Here is an 18,151-nt window from a genome sequence, read left to right on the forward strand (position 1 = left end):
AGTCCCTCTTCTACAGGACTATACCAAATGCTCCAGATTTTATTCCACTGAGAAATAGTTACTACAATATTTCAAGTACAGTTTCAAAAAACACGTTCAGTTTATATCTTGGTGTCAATCTCAAGTGACTTCCAGTAAACTGGGCTAAATTTTTCCTCTAGTAAGGCAGCATAGACAATTCTGTAGAAATAGTATTCTATAACACAAAGTGAAATATATTGACAACAAATAGAAATCATAAAGTATTTATTGTTTCATTAAAAAAAATAAAAGAAGAAGAAACTGCATTAGAAAGGTTCTTAATCCCTTTCTCCACACCTTTGCCCCTCAGCCACTGGCAGGTTAATGTTAATAGCTGCCCTCAGGTTAGCCCAGAAAAGGGCACGCTTGCTCCTCTCCTTTGGCCACTCCAGGTACGTTCTCTTTGCCATGAGAGCCTTCAGCTTGTGGTACCTCGCAGGGATAATATACGGAGGGATAGGCTCCAGCAAAATCAGGATCAAGCTGTTGCAGTTCTCACTGAACAACTTGTGATGGGCAAAGTAGAGCTCGTAGTGACACCACTCGCTCTGCACAAAGTTGGGAGACAACACAAAGATTGACTTGTAGCTCTTGTCTATGCAGTTAATGATATTCTCCACAATGCTCTTGCCGGGAACAAAGTTTCTCTCGTGCTGGCACAGCTGGACGCTGCCCTCCCCCTTCTCCAGGTTCGGGATCAGCTCGGTCTTCACCCACACGGAATCGCGCTCGCTGTAGGAAATGAAGGCGTGGAACTGCAGGACGGTTTCCCGCTCCTCGGGGCACTCGTGCCAAGCTCTGCGCTTCGTCTGCGTCCACTGCCACAGCATGCGCACGTACCACGGCACGTCCAGGTAGATGCACAGAAAGGCCACCACCCCCACCAGCACCAGCGTCAGCAGCAGAGCCGTCACAAGCAACAGGGTCGCGTTGCAAGCGAGCTCCGTCAAGTGGAAGTCCTTCAGCTGCATTCCCTTCAGGTCCTCGGGGTACTCGCACACGTATGCCTCCGGCCAGCCGGACAGCTTCCCCCCAGACTGCCTCTCCAGACGCACGAAGGCCTGCAGTTCACAGGAGCACTTGAACGGGTTGTGCCCGGCTTCCAGCTCCCGCACCCTCTGGCAGCTCTCAAAGAAGTTGGCGGAAGGGGTGAGGATCGAGTTCATCTCCATATTCAGGATCTCCAGGGCCGAGAAGCCACCGCACCCCGGCAGGTCGGCCAGCCTGTTCGACGCCAGGTTCAGCTCTTTCAAGGACTTCAGCTCAGCAATCCCCTGGGGGACGCTGCTGATCTGGTTGTTGTGTAGGTCCAGTTTGTTGACATTGACCGGCAAGCACCTGAACACGGACTCTGTCAGCTGGTTTGAGGACAGGTCCAGCTCCTTCAGAGACTCAGTCCATTGGCAGTGCTCCTTGGCTCCATCGGTACGCAGCAAGTTGCTGCTCATGTCCAGATAGCTCAGTGATTTCATGTACCTGGTCATGGAGCTCACCTTGGAAAGGCTCTCAAATTTATTCTTCTGTAAGATAAATATCTCCAGTTGAATTAATGTATCACAGTTTTGAAAAAGCAGATCGGTTAAATCATTGTTTATAAAATTTAGGTATCTAAAGGGACTGTTAGATGAAGGACATAGCATATGTATCATCTCGGATCCTGCTACTGTCAAGGCTTCAATGTTCATGTCTGCAAGTATCCGGTACAGGTCATCCTGTGAAAAGTACAGATCTGTGACTAAAATGTTCTTCATTGCCAGTGCTTTCATGGAAGTACCCGAATACCTGAAGTTATATTTTTCAATTTCCGACAATTGCGTAAAATTGTTGATATTGAAATATTCAATGGATGATTGCCATATAGTCTGAAGAAGTTCAAGAAAAATATTCCAGTCCACTGACACATTCGTCAGTGTCAGATTCTGTAGCCTGGAGCCTTTTCCGAAATCAGACAACAAAGTTATTAATTTTTTTACATTGCTATTAGTGATTTGTGACAATGACAGGCTTTCTGTAGTGTTTTCTATTACAACCCAATTGTAATCAGCTTTGGACCGCTGATGATGATGATTATACAACAGTGGAAGGCTCATGATGTTTTTCTCAGAACCACCTTCTGGAAAATTATTAGAAACAGGTGTAAAGAGTTCATCTTCCACAGACAGGCTGATATTGTTCCAAAAAGTTAAAACAAAGAGACACTCATAAACAAAAAAGTTCTGGAGATCTCTCATTTTCTTTGCCGTACTGGTTTATGGTTCCTTGCCAATGCTCAATATTTATCCATCCGTCTTTGTTCTTATCCTGTAACAACAACAAGAAAAACATATCGTATCATTAAGCGTCTATCCAACAGCCATCAAAGACCAACTTTGTTAAGGTTCATACTTTCTGCCTCTCCCTTTGACTCGGAAAGCAATTATTATAAACCTATTATCATTCACGAGAGGAGTTCCTGAACTGTTTACTTAATTTTATTATTTAAATAAGTGTAATAAATGTTATTAAATAATTTTATTATTTAATTAAGACATTCCTTCATTATTTAATTATTATTTGATGGTGTATTTTCATGCTTTATGATAGGATAAGCAGGCAAAAAAAACAGGAACCATATCTCTCTCCTGTTCCACAGCAGTGTTTTGATTGGGTTAAATAGCGGACACGATGAGAACACTGGGTAAGGTGATATTTATTTTTATTTTATTTTTGAATTAAAACAGAGCAGCACCTTCAGTATTGAATGCCAAACACTGGGGTTATTGTCCTGGCCAAGACATAAACCAGTCTCTATTTCTGTACGACACTGGTCAGAAAGTCCATCTTAGCTGAGGTCTGAATATGGAACTAACTCCAATGGAACTAATCGAGTACTGTGTTCAGTTTTGGGCCCCTCGCTACAAGAAGGATATTGAGGTGCTTGAGCGGGTCCAAAGAAGGGCGACAAAGCTGGTGAGGGGCCTGGAGAGCAAGTCCTATGAGGAGCGGCTGAGGGAGCTGGGCTTGTTCAGCCTAGAGAAGAGGAGGCTCAGGGGTGACCTTATTGCTCTGTATAAGTACATTAAAGGAGGCTGTAGCGAGGTGGGGGTTGGCCTGTTCTCCCATGTGCCTGGTGACAGGACGAGGGGGAATGGGCTTAAGTTACGCCAGGGGAGTTTTAGGTTGGATGTTAGGAAGAACTTGGGGGTTGTTAAGGGTTGTTAGGCACTGGAACGGGCTGCCCAGGGAGGTGGTGGAGTCACCATCCCTGGAAGTCTTCAAAAGACGTTTAGATGTAGAGCTTAGGGATATGGTTTAGTGGGGACTGTTAGTGTTAGGTTAGAGGTTGGACTCGATGATCTTGAGGTCTCTTCCAACCTAGAAATTCTGTGATTCTGTAATCTATTGTTCTGGTTTAGCATACTATTGTGCTATATGGAGTAATAATTCGTGTCAAGAAAATGGTCGATATTAATAAAGAAGGGAGAGATGTGGGAGTGTGGCCATGGGGGTCAGCAAGCCCCAAGGTTGATGGTAACATCAGACTCTTCACGATGAGGCCATCAGGAATGTAAAAGAGCTTAGAGGGAACAAAGAAGGGTGATTCAGGAGATGCCATGCAGTCTCGGGTTCCTTCTTCTCCAGCCGTTAAGGCATGGAAGTTTCTGGGTGTTTGCTGTTGCTGTTATATGCAAAGTTGTTTGACCAATGAAAAGTTGGTTTTGAAAAGGACTGCTGTGGGGAGAAGGGTAGAAGAGGGGAGCCTGTTCTCAGGAGAAAAAAGGCAGCACGATATAATGAAGTTATGGCATCAATAAAGAAGTAGAAAGAAGTAATGAAAAGGAACAGGCCAGCAGAACGGAGACCAGGACGGGAACAGGGACATTGATCGCCCCATGAAGATAGCTTCAGCCAAAGTCAGCAAACCGCTCAGAGAAGCTCGCACAGAAAGTCGCTGGAAATGGCACACCGGAGCTGGAGAGAAGCTCAAGCTGAGAGAAGCGGCCCCACGCACACAGCTGCCCCTCGCTGGTAAGCAGCTGCACGTTGTGGGGAATCATACATGTACGTCCTTAGGAACAAAGACTGTCCTGGTAACCTTACAGCTTATTCTCCTTATTGACAATCGGACAGTTTATGAGCCTGAAACATGGGACCAAATTGAGGTCAAGGTGTGGGACTCTGCTACTAAAAACGACAAGGTTGCAGTGGGATTGCTCGGCACCTGGCGAGCAATCTCTGAGGCCTTAAAGAGCCCTGTGGGACCACAGTCAGAAACGTGTGGTTTGCCAGACAGTGAGGGAGCTGCGGGCTCCTTTACTGATCCTTCTGCTACGCCATGGGCCCCTCTGCTGCTACAGCCATCCAAGGCTTTTGCTGCTACGCCCTCTGGTGACCTGGACGTGCCTTTTGACCCAGGCCTATCGGCCTTGAAAAGGAGCCAGATCTGTTTCCCTTCAATCTGGGAGGAATAGGATACATAAGGCCTGAAGACAGAGTTGCTTGACAACTTAAAGCAAGACATATTGTTCTCACGACTAGCCTTGGAAGTCTCCGGAGTTTGTAATCAAGAAAAGGAATGGAAAATGAAGACTGTTATAAGTCATGGAAGATATGGTAGCACTTCAGCCAGGCCAACTATGCTCCCCCAGTCATGGACATTACCTTTTCTGATTGTACATATGTAAAGCCGTACTCAGGTTTAGTATGTAAAAGCAACATTCTGTACATGTAGAAGGTTCGATGTTCGTGTGTGAGTGCTGGTAGAGCATAGACTCCCCGCGCACCCAGCACTGTTTACTTGCCTTTTAGAAATATTACTAAATTCAGATTGAGTTGAGACTTCATTTATAACACTATTGTGTATTAACATTTCAGTCAGTCTGGAATCAGAGGAAATAATCTTAAAAATTACTTTTTCACTTTCAAGTTTATTCTATACATCATACTTCATTTCGCAGCTACACGTGAAAACAAGTTATCCAAAAAAGAAAGGGAAAGATGGGAGAGACACAAAACAGAACATGGGCAATTCATACTCTCCACTGTCACGCTGATAAGCCTTATGGTGGTACTCTATGATACGATACTTTGTTTCTGTCAATATAAACAAGAGAATTCACATCTAGTTTGCAAGTGACACTTTGTACCATTGTTACACACAAGCCATACTATTGTCTGTTCCTGACTGAAGAGGTAAAATCTTGTGGTAAGCCCTTGCTTATACCAAATGTTCACTCTTGTTTTAGAATATAACAATTTAACCACCTGAATGTAACACAGGCATTATTCTACTGAATACAGAATCAGATGCACATTTAGTTAATGTAAAAAACAGCCATAAATTAGTCACCAACAACAGGCTCTATCTGCTTCATTAAATGACAGTATACTGGCTACTGGCATAGTGTGAGTTCTCCTGTTCTGTCTACATACTATAAAGATTAAGTATATGTTAAAATTTTACCATAAATTGCATGCCATTAGTCCTCACTTACCACTCTAGTGCAATCACTTGAAGATGAATATATTCCCCAAATGACTTGATAAAAGTCGCCAAATTAAGTCATATAATGAAGTTGTTTCCTTCTATTTTTTAAAATATATATAACTATTTACTAAAAGGCAATATTTTTTTTTCTTCTGAAGCCTAGCAAGAACCTGTTAGGAAGATGATTGCACTCAGAGTGATAACAGACTTCAGTGAAATCCAAGGTGAGTAGAAGTGTTCCATCTCTGTTTATTGCTCATTTTCTGTACTAATTTTTCTGTTCCAAAACCATTTGCAACATTTCCGCAGTGAGAAAATACAAGCAAAATGAATTACTGAAAAGTGAAAGAGAAAGAAAAGTAGTAAACACAAGTGCTAAATTCAGTGAAGCCAATTAGGACGTTGTATGAGTTTCCCGAGTTCCTATCTCACAGACAGACATATACACACATTTACAATGTTCTTTCATCCTTGAGTAGCAACCTCCTATTGCAATACTGATTAATTACTGCAAGACCTATTTTATAGTCAAAATTACCAGTCATGACAAGGAAAAACAAACCCCCAACTATTGAGCTTCATCTATTATGATTCCTACAAAAACAATGCCTTTACTCTATCACAAGCTCCCTTAAAAAGAACATGTGAATCCTAATAAATACATCTACGCGTTAATCAACCTAAAAGACACCAAAACTTCCAGCATGCCCTGATACTTACATTCTCGTTGAAACACCTAAAAATAAGCTTATTGTTTAGAAATACGAGCACGTGTTCTGCTATCACCTACCTTAATGGGATACTTCAGATTGTTTTGCTAAGTCACGGAGCTTTATCCTCATTTGTGAGGCACACTTCTGAGAACTGAGGTTTTACTTCATGACCTCCTACAGCAGCTCTCCTCAGTGATTCATAAGAAGTTTTGTTATGCTTCCTGTACCAACAGCAATTTTTTTTTTTCCAGCAAAGGAAGTCTGGTGACAGAAACAATGCTGCAACAAATCCTGGAACTGCAAGAGGGTATGCTTTGCCTGAAAACGAAGCAGCAAAAAGAGGAACAGGCGTGAGGGATCCGACAGTGACCAGAACCGCAAGCTGTTTGCCAAGAGCCACACCACGGCTCCTCACAGGGCGGCGGGCAGCACCGCAGGCACTTACTGGAAGTTTGCGTACGCACCTCCCAGCTACTTTCGGCTGCATTTCCTAGATATGCAGCCAAGGTGCAGGGTGTCACCTGAAAGGCTAACTCCCAGCAGTGCAATCCTACAGCCGCATATTTCAGCCCCTTTCTGCCTCCTGAGACAAGCGGGGCTGTAAGGGGCTGGTAATGCTGGCTGGGGTGACTCTGCCTGCGGCGGGGCAGTGCTGCCGGCATAGCCTGCAGTCCTGGGCACAACAGGCAGCCGCTTTGGAGGGACGTGAGGGAGACGGACTGAGGGAAGAGCCCTCCCTCCTCCCAGCGGCCCGGCACGGCACAGCACAGCACAGCAGAGCCGGCCCATGGCCGCCCGGCCATCGCTTCCTCCTCCCCCCGCTGCTGCCGACGTGGCGGGGCGGGGAAGGAGCAGGGGGCGCGCCGGCAAGGGGACTGCTGAGCGGTAAGGAGCACGGCGATTTCTGGGGTTGTTTTGGTTTCCTGACACTTTCCCGCAGGCTCCTCACCCACAACTCAAGCCCGGAGGGGTTTAAACCAAGAGACGAAGAAAAAAAAAAAAAAAAAGAGGAAGAAGAAGGGGGAAGCTGCGGGTTTGAGGGAGCGGCTGCTCCTGCCTCGCCCTGCCCATGGGGGAAAAGCGACCCGGCGGGAGTGTGGTGTCGTGGGGATTGCCCCTGGGGGGCAAAAACAGACAAAAAAGAAGTTATCGAGTTATTCCTGAGTGAGGTGGTGCCAGTCGCTTTTGGGGCGGGATGAAACTCCACAGGCGGCCGCCGCACCTCAGAGGTGCTGGTGGTCGCCTAGAGCTGGCCTCGATGCCTTCCTCTGGATCCCAAAGGGGAGAGGGGCTCCCTCACGACAGAGCTGTCACGGTCATGTCATGCCGGTACAGCCCGCAGCGACGCCATGCCCTAGGGTCAAGCACAAGTGGATGGCTTCTTGGTTTCTGACTGATTTTAGGAGTTTGCTGTTAGGTGTTCGGGTCCCCAAAGGCAGGCTTAGCAGAGGACTGCAGGGACCGCGGTGGTCCCCAGAGATGAACCAGTCCTCCCACTATCTGTGTGCACATGTGAGCCTTTAAAATTTGTGGTGTTGTCGGGTATTTGATCGTCCAGATCCAATCCCAATGCGAAACCGTGATATGTGTATCTACAGGTTTTACTGGGTTTAGTAGAGGATCCTCATAACTGACGCAAATAGAAACATTTTCTTGTGGTGATATTACCCATCACACAGAGTGCTGTAAAATTATAGCAATATTTGCCTACATTATTTGATGGTATTTGCTGTATTTGTAATAGAAAACTTCAAATGTTTGCAGCAAATGTAAATATTCTGACTTGTAAATGCATGTTTGCTAAAGATAATTAAGTTACAGCGTAAGCTAAAGTAATGTAAGTGGCATCAAGTATTTGTTTATTTATGCCTCTCATTCACTGATCCTAAACGCTATTCTTGGTACTGTTCAAACAGCTGCTCTAATTCAAATTAGATAAACAGGCTGCTAAGGCCACAGATGTACATGGTTCTATAGACTTTAATAAAAGGTACTAGTATAAGTACATGCTTGACAGGCAGGTGTTTTACTAATCCCAGTTATATTCTGCTTTTCACCCTCTTTTCTTGTTTGCCAGTCTCTTTTAGAACCTCAGGCATTCCAACAGGTACGAAGTTGTGGACTGTTTTTAGTTCAAATGGGAGTCAGTGAAAAGACAGCATCAGCAGACAAGGTTGCTTGAGTTTATTTTCTGCCACTCAGCTCTGCATGTAGACAAGACCTTGCAATGACAGCCCTCTGTCAAGGTTTGTCTTTCAAGTACAGTGCCAGGCATACCATTATTGTCAACAAGTAAATAGTAGTAATCGCTACTAAAGTCCAGTGCTCTTGGACTCTGCCAGTGAAGCTTCCTAATCAGCTGCAGAGCTTACTCCATGGCCATTTCTTTCTTTGTGTGGGTCCTTCGTGCAATGACTACAATGTTGTGGAAAATGCTTGGAAATGCATCAATAACTGTACCTCATGCAAGCTTGCCTTGGCTTCAGAATTGAAGTTTAATCACACAGAACTGATGCCTGACATTATAGGAATAGGTGAGAGATGTTGTGCTCCCCAAACAGTAAGCTTTTGAGACAAGCAGTACAGACTCTATGTGAGCAGCAAATGTTTCCTATCTGTGAATTGGCTGCAGGGACCCTGGCCTGTTGTGTCTTCAAATTATGACCCATCTCCAATATATTAATATTACTGAAGTTTTTACTGGTGCTTTTTTCAGCTCCTTGGCATCTTCCTCTCTATCATTCAGAAGATGATAGGAACATGTGTAAGTGGAGGCGATGAAAATAAGTGCAAGAGCTGCTTGGCCATTATGTTCTAGAGCCATTGCAGCTCAGATTATCACATTTTCCAGTGTCCTATCTATACATCTAATAAGGAACATAGAAATTAACCATGGGGAAGCTCTTATAGTTGACTTATCCAGGCAAATGAATGTGCTTTCTCCCTCAACAAGAAGTATTTTGGAAAACAAAAGAAAAATGCTGCTCTTTGTACTAGAGTGCAGTCCTGCCAGGTGAATCAAGTATTCAAGGTATAATTGTGTCAGGGTCAACATGCTGTATGTACCACAGGGCTCCGTGCTTCAGGAGACCTTACATCAAGGCTATGTTGTTTTTCAGCAGTAGCTTTTGGGAAACACTCCATATTTTATGATTATTCATCTAAAAAGACTACCTTGTTTTCTGTATTCAGAATTGAAAATGTCTGAAGACTTAGGTGATGGCATCCCACCTGAAGAAAAGCCTGAAGTAGTGGAAATGCCAAGCAATGATGTATTGCCTCACGAGTCGGTACCAGACCTTGTGGAGGCTGAGATCTTGCCTACGTCTTCACATGAGGAACATGGACAGGCTGCTCAGAGTGCCAGTAATGGACAGAAAGGAGACATATTTATTAATGAAAATCCTTTGACTGAAAAAATAGCTGAAAATCTGCCTTCCAGTGGAGAGCTGGCTGAAGATATGCCCACTGAGTGCATTGAGACAGTAAGCCTTGATGCAGAACCTGAATCTGAAGAAACACCACCTGAACAAAGCAGTCCAGTGAGTAATATTTTCATTTCCATAAATGTCCTTCCCTCCCTGCTCTGTAAGTACAGAGTTTTGTAAAATTTGTATACTGCTTTTTAGATAAAAATAAGGAGTTACGTACAGAGAACCTGCGTGGGAATAAAATCAGTTAGACTGCAGCACCAAGCCTTTGGAAACTAGGAACAGTTGAATTTCTCTATTTATATCCCTGCTGGAACATTTTCAGGTATCCACAAATTGGAAAAGGTTCAAATGCATTTGTTTAGTCCCACTACCAGTAACAGGGCCCTGCCTCCAAGAGGTTACAGGGGATGTATACAGTGCAGAGCTGCTTGGGATACTTCAGCTTTTGTTCATGAGTTAACTGTGCAGAGGCAATAAGTTACATGCAGTTGAGACAACAGTTTCTTAGTATGATTTAAATATGGAGTAGTGATACTTGCTCAATTCCACACATTAATGGAAAAAAGTGGGCAGCACCTCTTCTGGCTGTGTTTTGATCGAACACAGTTGTTATGAATTCCCTGTGCACACCTACTGGGTTACACCTATGAGGAGACTGAGGCAGAGAAGCCTCTAGCTCTGTCTCCCTATGGAACAAAAAAAAGGAGATGGATGCCTGCCTGTCCCAAAGAATAACTGTAATACATTTGAATGGCTTTATAAGGTTAGGTGCCTGAAGAAATATTAGGACGTCCATAAGACATCTCTAGAGTTTTGTGTGCTTTCAGGAATAGGTGCTTTGAATTAAGCTTCCTATTGTGCACAGAGATTTAGATTTCACATAATACCCAACCTAGCACTGTCTGTAAGTGATTAGGATCCCATTAAGAATCTGTTGCTCTTTTAGGAATTAAAAAGACTTTAAAATTTGGCTTCTAGTGATCAAACTCTGAACATGGAGGCAATATAAATTGGTCATTGTAATAGAACTAGAGAAGCGCATGTCTGTCCAGGGATGGTATATGTGAAATAAGCTAGAATGACACTTCACTCTGACACCAAATTCTTAACTAATCCTTGGTACAGACACTCTTATTTCTTACTGCAGTTGTAGACACATGTTCACTGCACAGTCAGTTATTCCCAGTCAAACGTTGCAATTCCTTAGCTAGAAGGTACCGTACAACAGCAGATCCTGCAGAACCCATTACAGGACCTTTCAGCTCAAAGCCTGCGGGGTTGGTTTAACCCACTACAGAAGACTCTTGAGTTAGCCTGACTTTGTATTGAAATAGCCAAATTATCAGTGTCACAGATTTGGAGTGAGCTTGATGACTATGGTCTCTTCTTGGAGGGAAGAAAAAGTGAGGAAAGAATAGAAACAGTCCTGCACTGTAATAAGAATGATACCTCTATGCACGGACTACTTTGCTAAAAAAAATTTGAGCATCTGTTAGAGGAGCTAGCAACAAAGTTTTTGTCAGTAGTTGTTCAGGGCTATTTCTCTGTATATTTTGACTCTAAAGAATCATTCTTCAGAAGGTATCACTGATAACATGACTTTTAGACAGTAAAGTAATATATTTGTTCTTGTAGGCCACAGACTCCTCATCTAAAGCAAGTAGATGGGGAGCTTGGGGTACCTGGGGCAAGTCTCTCCTGTCATCAGCTTCTGCCACAGTGGGTAAGTGCTTAGTCAGTAAGCGATATGGAAATAATTTTAATATGCTGTTAGACATGTTAATGTCGTATCTTAAAAATAACATCTAAAGGCAAAACTACTTGTCTTGATTAATAAGATTTGTAGACAGTTTTCTCCTGATAAGCTTGGCAAACTGATAGTGTGCCATGATTTTTTTTTTTAATAGGATGAAGGACTTTCCTAAACTGTCAGGGCATGTAAATACTTGTCCAGGTCAAATTATGGACAATGTAATAGGTTAGTTTGTAAAGTGAGTGACTTACCATTGTGTCTGCCTCACAGAAAAGGGTGCATAGTATGATGCAGTGACTATCAGTTGTGGCTTTTGAAGCCAAAGCCTTCCATCCCCAAATCACGCATATGCATGTTTGTGGTATATGCATTATAACTTCTAACTGCACAATATGAATTCATTTCTCATAAATTACTCTGGCTTTCACTGACACACAGTGAAGCTGGTAATCTTACCACACCAGAGTTCAGGGAGTGAAACAGCATATCAAAACATAGACCCTGTACTCCCTCTCCCTGTATGCTCATTTCCAACAGTATGTCAGCCCAAAATATACTCACATAGACTTCGGGTAAAACTTAATCATTATACCCATTAAAAGCTCACACAGACAAGAAGTGAAGCATGCAATAGATAGCAGCAGGAAATTGTTTCTCACAAAACAGCTACTAAGCTGTTAGCTAATGAGCTCTCATCAAGGATCCACAAAATACCTTCAAAGGATGAACCTCAGAATTAAACTTTATCGCTAGTTACTAAAAATAATGAATTTAATGGAGTTATGGGGTTTGTGATCCCATATAAGGTTAAATAATTCTCCTCTTGATCCTTTTTTGTTCAATGGGCAACAAATTATTTCTGTCTATCCCTCAGAGAAGGAGGGAACTTCCCTATCATCTCTTCTTTCAGTAACACCCACACTCAGGAGTTCATAATTATCTTTTCTGTCAGACAGTCCGCCAGTTAACATGTCTAATAAACTTAGAATGGGTTTCTAAAATGTCTTTAAATTGATGTAAATAAAGGCTCCTGCTGAAAGGGTCAGGCCTGCCCTGCACTACCAATGTATTTTTCCTTCTCCTATGCTAATGATAGCCTTTGTGTAGCAGTGCAGGGAGCTGGATTCTGGGACTGATTTTGAAAGTACCAATGAAGTGAGAGCTGGTTCTTCACCTGGATTCATTTGTAAATTCCTTAATCTGGTTCACATTTTAATCACCTAAATGCTACTGCTAGTGTGAGGGAAATGACGAGAACATACAGATGGGGACAAGGACAGCATAACTAGCTGTGGAACTGCATAAGTGTTGGCAGTTTCTATTAAACCATAAAGTTCAGTGCGTCTCTTTCAGACTTGTAGAAGAGCCTGTGTGTTGAAAACTTTGCTTATTTTGTTCCCAGCAGCATTAGTAGGTGTAATAAAAGATGCTGCTTTCACAGATTTCTATGGGCCTTGCCTCTCACACATTCTCAACATAACAGCATAGCTACAACAGCATTCTGAAAAGAATTTAGCCTAGTGTAAATAACAAAAGAGGTCAAGTTATGTGCATGAAAGTAATTCCGCAGTTGATCAGTTGAAATTGTAATGGTGATGGATTAGTTCAGTTCATTTTTATAGCTGCAGTAACGGGTTTCTTGGAAAACAGCTCTTTTAGGTGATTCACTTTTGCCTATGAGATAGCCCCATTTATAATCTGATCAGGTTTTGCAGTAAGTAGTAGTATATCAGATGGAAATTCTAATGTTCCTTGTGAGTTCTAATTTACTACCAAACAGACATTGTTTTTGCAGGCTTTCAGTGGCAATCCCACTTACTGTCTTCTGTTTCAGTCTCGGCTTCACAGAGCAATCAGTTAATATCACAAAGCGTATACTTTTTCTGTGGAGCAGCGTGGATATTTTCTTGCAAAACTGACACAAGCTTGCCTGAAAATGATGAATACTGTTGGAAATTTTGTTGGGAGACAAACAATAATGTGCATTGTATCTCTTCCATCCCTTCTTATTGCCTAATAAGTAAACAAGACATACTATTTACAGCTGTTTGCTGCTTCTGTCTATGAAAGCTGCTGCCAGCATTGTATATCTGTGAATTTCCATAGGCTATTTTATGATATGATCTTTTTTTATAGGCCATATAAATATTGGTTCATGTACATTTAAATCTCATGCTTCATTGACGTTAAATACCACCTGACTCTATCAGCATTGTTGCTGATTTTCAGTGAGTATAAATATGCAAACAATTTTGTTGTCTAGGCAGTCTGACTTGATAAGGTTGTGTGACGTCTATTTAAAATAGGCATATAATCACCATGTATATATTTGCAGCATTGATGTTATTTTGAAATGAGCACGGTTGGAACAGTTCAAGTTGCAAAGGAGCATCCGCAAGCAGAAAACAAAACAGAAACAAAATTTTTAGCTGTCAATTATTGCAATTGGGAAAGAGTGTAAAAACCAATGTCTATATGTACAGCAGCACTTCTGCTGTTTTTCCTGGAATTTACAACTTAGAGAAACTTTCTGACCCAGGGGTCAGGGTAGGATTGAGTTCCCATATTCTGATCGAATAACTGTGGATCTAGCTTTTCTGTATGAATTTATTAAATAAAATAGGCATTGAATGAAGCGGAAAACAATTGACATTCAACTATCCTATAGTCAGATATACTAGGTCTCTCTGGTTTTCCTTATAAGATATTCTAAGGCTGATGTGGATACTAAGTCTTAATTAACAGCATTTGAATTTATTACTTGGGTTGCTAAATCAAACATTTTAATACAGTTCACAGAACCCAAGATAACTTAAAATGCTACATACATAATCTTAGATTTGCTCTAGGAAATCAATACAGCAAGTAATAGTGTATATTCCTGATATGGAGGGCTTATTTCCAAGTAGTATGTTATGGAAATTCATGCTTGATCCTGGAAAGTATTTTCTGCCTGCCACTGTAATAGACAGGATGTTGGGCAGGGTATGCCATATATCTGATTCAGTGAGAAACAGAGGAAAAAAGCTATCGGGAATTTCTGTAAGCTTCCTTCTTTTTATTAAATATTTATTATTCCCCTCAAAGTTACTCTATTTAATATCTGAGCAATTCAACTAATATCAGAGCAGCTTCATCTCCTGTTCTACATCAGAAAATGGATTTGCCATGATCCAGTCCATTTAATGTTGCTTATTGCTTTAGTGCATGGTATAACGGTATAAGTAAAGCTGCTTTTCTGGAATTAGACTTATCAGCAACACCTTCAGTATGTGATTTTTCTGTCTCTGTCATTGTTTCTGTATAGCACAGCTGCTTGTCTTCTGAAACATGACAAATATTTACAGTTCCTTTTTTTTTTTTCCAGAATTGTACAATGTAAAAATAGCAGAAACCATCTGTGATGGACTAGATAACATATTAAAGGCCTAATCAAATACATTCAGCTTTTACCAAATACTTTCCTTTCTCTTTAAGTCTAAGCTGAAACGGTTGTTCAAGGATCCCAGTTGCATTATTCATCAAACCCTGATTTAGAGCTCCCAAACAGATTAGCATTTTTATTGCATGTCTATATGTTTAGCATTGCTGATTTTAGTTTCCAGCAATAGTTTCCGTATAATTTTATCTTATCTCTCTGTAACTAACTTCATAGGTCTCTATTGATTGCTTTGGTGATGGTTTTGTCTTCTGGACAAAATGTCTGTTGTCTTTAAAGTGACTGACATTTTTTGGATCAAAGCCCCTTTCCCTGGCATTTCTGCCTGTGAAAGGCTGATGTGATGCTCCTCCACACAACTGATAACACAGTGCCTTTGGGAGAAGCAGCAAGCACTGCCTGAACCATGCTCAGTGTCTGACACTAGGTGTCATGCTAAGAAAGTTATTGAATCTGCCTTGTTACTGAGGTAAAGGGGGTTGTTTTCTTCTTGAAGATGTAAGAAGTTTGGCATTCCCCTTTGTGAAACCGCAGTGGAGCAGATCCACTGAAATAGTTGCTGGGATGATAGAAAGGGAGAAGTAAGCTCAGTGTGATCTGGAGATAGAACTTGTAGTTATTGTCATCTTTTTACCCTCTTTCTTTTAAATTAAATTGTTTCCCAAATCAGCAATTATATAGTCCAGTGTTTTAGTAACAGTGCTGACAAAACTGTACCATGGGGTCCCTCCTGCAAGCTAAGCCCATCTGATGGCTGACAGCCACTGAAATGTGCAGTCCTGCACCTCTCTTCTCCTTGCACGTTCTTCTTTGTCCATGTGCCAGCACTCATGCTTTTCTGAGCACCTGGTAATCCGGTTCAGGAAGCTAAATCGGCATACAAATAACCCCAGAGGAAAGAAAAATCAATTTTCTGCCTCTTTAGCTCCTTGAACCAATTTGCTATGGAATGAGGTAAGTGCCAGGGCAAGCAGATGAACAGAAAGGAGCAGGAGCTCCCTCACCAGCACCAGGAAGCCATTAGGTCAGCCTAGCAGTGACATCAAACCCTGAGCCCCAAGGCTTAACTGGGGCAAAATGTATTCTCAGTCTGTATTTGAAGCTTGTGACTTTTTTTTTAAAGAACAGCTTGAATGGTTGAAAACTTACCTGTTTGTTTGTTCATTTTTTCCAACTAAGTGAATCTGCTGGTTTAATGAAAGCTGTTATCTTCCTACAAGCCTTGTCTTTCACATGGTAGATTCTTTTATGTGGATGAATTATGCCTTTCATGTATTTGCAGAAGTTACAGCACTCAACAGGCTGCATTTCCAGGGAAAGCCTGTTGTAGATCAGCTTGTTCTATGATTTGGTGTCATGTTGTATGCATGCGCTTCACTCCACACAAGTTTGCGTGTTTTGTTCTTTGAAACTCCAGTGCCCTTGATTAGGCTGTCATGTATCATTACCTCTAATTCAACAGAAATAATAAAAATAGAGCCCAGCTAGTTAATTCACATGGTCTGAAACGCGTATTATAAAGCTGCATAATGCACCTCTTTCGTGCATTGCTTTAATTGTATTCTGTTTTCTTGGTAATTTTGTGTTTATGTACATTTCTCATCTAGCTCGTCACCAAGTAGAACCACACACGGAAATACCCGACACCCATAGTTTTCCCCATATGCTGAAAATTTTGTTTTCCTGTCTTGTGTATGAGGGAAGGAAATGTCACTTTGTTCCTGAACTTGGATATGTGTATTAGTCAGCATTGCATAGCTTAAATTTAAGTCTGTGCTGAACAGAAATGCAAACGATTCAGATAATGTCAAACTGAAGCATTGGAATGAAGTGAATATCACCTCCATTCTCTACAGATTCTATTCCCCTGTTATGAAATAAAGAGTTACATAAAAAAAACAAAGGCTTAATGTTATGCCTTCCTTTTCTGCGGTCATAAAAAAGGACAGTTAATCTCTTCCGAAGATGTTTTTGTTGTTTTTTTTTTCATTGCATAATTCAAGTTTTCAGTTGATTCAAGGAAGACTATTTTTGTGCCTGAAACCACATGGTGGTCACTCAGCTATTTTGTGATGGCACATTACAGCTGCAGAAGCAGCAAACCCCTTTTACAGATCTTCCTTTTTAAGAATCCTGAGTGCAAGTAACAAATGAGAGGAACTGTGGACATGCTTTTGGGGACTGTAGTCCCGTTTGCTTTCTTTGTCTTTTAATGTGGGCTTATGATGTACCAGAGGTTGAGAACCAATAAAGTGTTGTAACAGCCTTTATGCCTATTGCTACTTTATTAAAGCATTTTATCAATTCAGGTAAAGAGATCTGAAACTAGTCTCATTTATGGGCTTAATTGGAATTATTTCTGATTTACAGACTGGATGGTATAAGTATGGTAAGAATCTAGGCAGTGTATTTGTTTTAGCTGCAGGGAAGGTAATTTTGCTAAAGCCCTGAAGTAAATGGAGTGCCAGTTGTGAAGCCTGACAGTGAGCACAGTGTGCTCCCACTGCTTTAATGCATATGAGCAGAGTCCAGCTGCCTTTTCCACATACCTATATGCATCCAGTGGGGTGATGCCTTTCAACAGGGTTCAGGTTCCTCAGTTTCCCTGTCAGTTTCAGATGCTAACTGAAGGCCTTAATCTTCAGCTTGAACTGGGAGAAGCTTCGTTCATTTTAGTAGGTTAAATTTCTATCAGTAGTTCATCAGGGACACCCCCAGTGGTACAACACAGGTTACAGACTGGGGTAGGCAGAAACAAAATTGCAAACTCATCCTCCCTACCTGTACCACTGAAGCATGGAGTCCAGTTGCCTGGGAGTGCGAGATTGACAAGGGACGGAGTTTCTTGCAGGAATGGCTGAGGTTTCAGATGTGCTGAACCACCCTCCAGAGAGGTTTGTCTGCCTCTTGCAGCTCTGCAGGGAACCCAAAGCTGCTCAGCTGGGAGGCTGAAGATGAGAGTGTCTGAAGTGAGGTGGGATGTGTCTGACTAAAGCATTTGTGATCGCTGCGATTTGGCCTTGGGCAGATCAGGCGAGCTCAAAGGTAGGCCATGATTTTAGGCGGTGCGTGCAAAAGCTGCCTTTTCAAATGAAAGATTCCACCCAGCAAGCTAAACAACAATATTCTGCTGAAATTACCAGCCAATACAACGAGAAAAAAAAAAAAAAAAACAGTCAGCATGTAGGCAAGAAAAACAAAACCAACAGCACAGAAAAACAAACTTAAGGAAGCATGTGGTTTTCTTCTTAAGCAAGCACCCATAGCTCTTTCACCTCTGCTGTTCAGATGAGTAAGTGGGGGCATCTGAGGTGCTCCTAAGTT

At 42.0% G+C, this 18,151-nt stretch overlaps 2 protein-coding genes across 8 annotated transcripts in view; one reads left to right on the forward strand and one right to left on the reverse strand.

The window, feature by feature from the left end:
* Positions 1–19: 19 nt before the first annotated feature.
* On the reverse strand, positions 20–17,924 carry LOC137855708 (toll-like receptor 1). Of its 5 annotated transcripts, none has more exons than XM_068680134.1 (3): positions 17,609–17,923; positions 6,279–6,519; positions 20–2,322 (listed from the first exon to the last, which is right to left on the reverse strand). In XM_068680134.1, exon 3 carries the CDS (start codon positions 2,250–2,252, stop codon positions 300–302), a length of 1,953 nt encoding a protein of 650 aa, XP_068536235.1. In that variant the 5' UTR covers positions 2,253–2,322; positions 6,279–6,519; positions 17,609–17,923; the 3' UTR covers positions 20–299. The 5 variants fall into 5 exon arrangements, with proteins under 5 accessions (XP_068536235.1, XP_068536236.1, XP_068536234.1 ...); XM_068680135.1 differs by lacking the exon at positions 17,609–17,923 and adding an exon at positions 17,377–17,577; XM_068680133.1 differs by lacking the exon at positions 17,609–17,923 and adding an exon at positions 6,666–6,809.
* FAM114A1 (family with sequence similarity 114 member A1) overlaps positions 6,816–18,151 on the forward strand; it is a 36,956-nt gene continuing 25,620 nt past the window's right edge. For 2 of the 3 annotated variants that reach the window (XM_068680129.1, XM_068680130.1), the window contains exons 1-3: positions 6,816–7,086; positions 9,394–9,743; positions 11,271–11,358. In XM_068680129.1, the coding sequence (XP_068536230.1) occupies positions 6,816–7,086; positions 9,394–9,743; positions 11,271–11,358 (709 nt within the window). Of the gene's footprint in view, positions 7,087–8,267; positions 8,448–9,393; positions 9,744–11,270; positions 11,359–18,151 lie in introns of those variants that run through there. The other variant, XM_068680131.1, reaches the window with a different exon arrangement.

This window comes from Anas acuta, chromosome 4 (assembly GCF_963932015.1).
Source record: "Anas acuta chromosome 4, bAnaAcu1.1, whole genome shotgun sequence".
Classification (NCBI taxonomy): domain Eukaryota; kingdom Metazoa; phylum Chordata; class Aves; order Anseriformes; family Anatidae; genus Anas; species Anas acuta.

Bases quoted from the DNA above. Each gene is read 5' to 3' on its own strand.
- LOC137855708 (XM_068680137.1), bottom strand. From the start codon at position 2,252: ATGAGAGATCTCCAGAACTTTTTTGTTTATGAGTGTCTCTTTGTTTTA.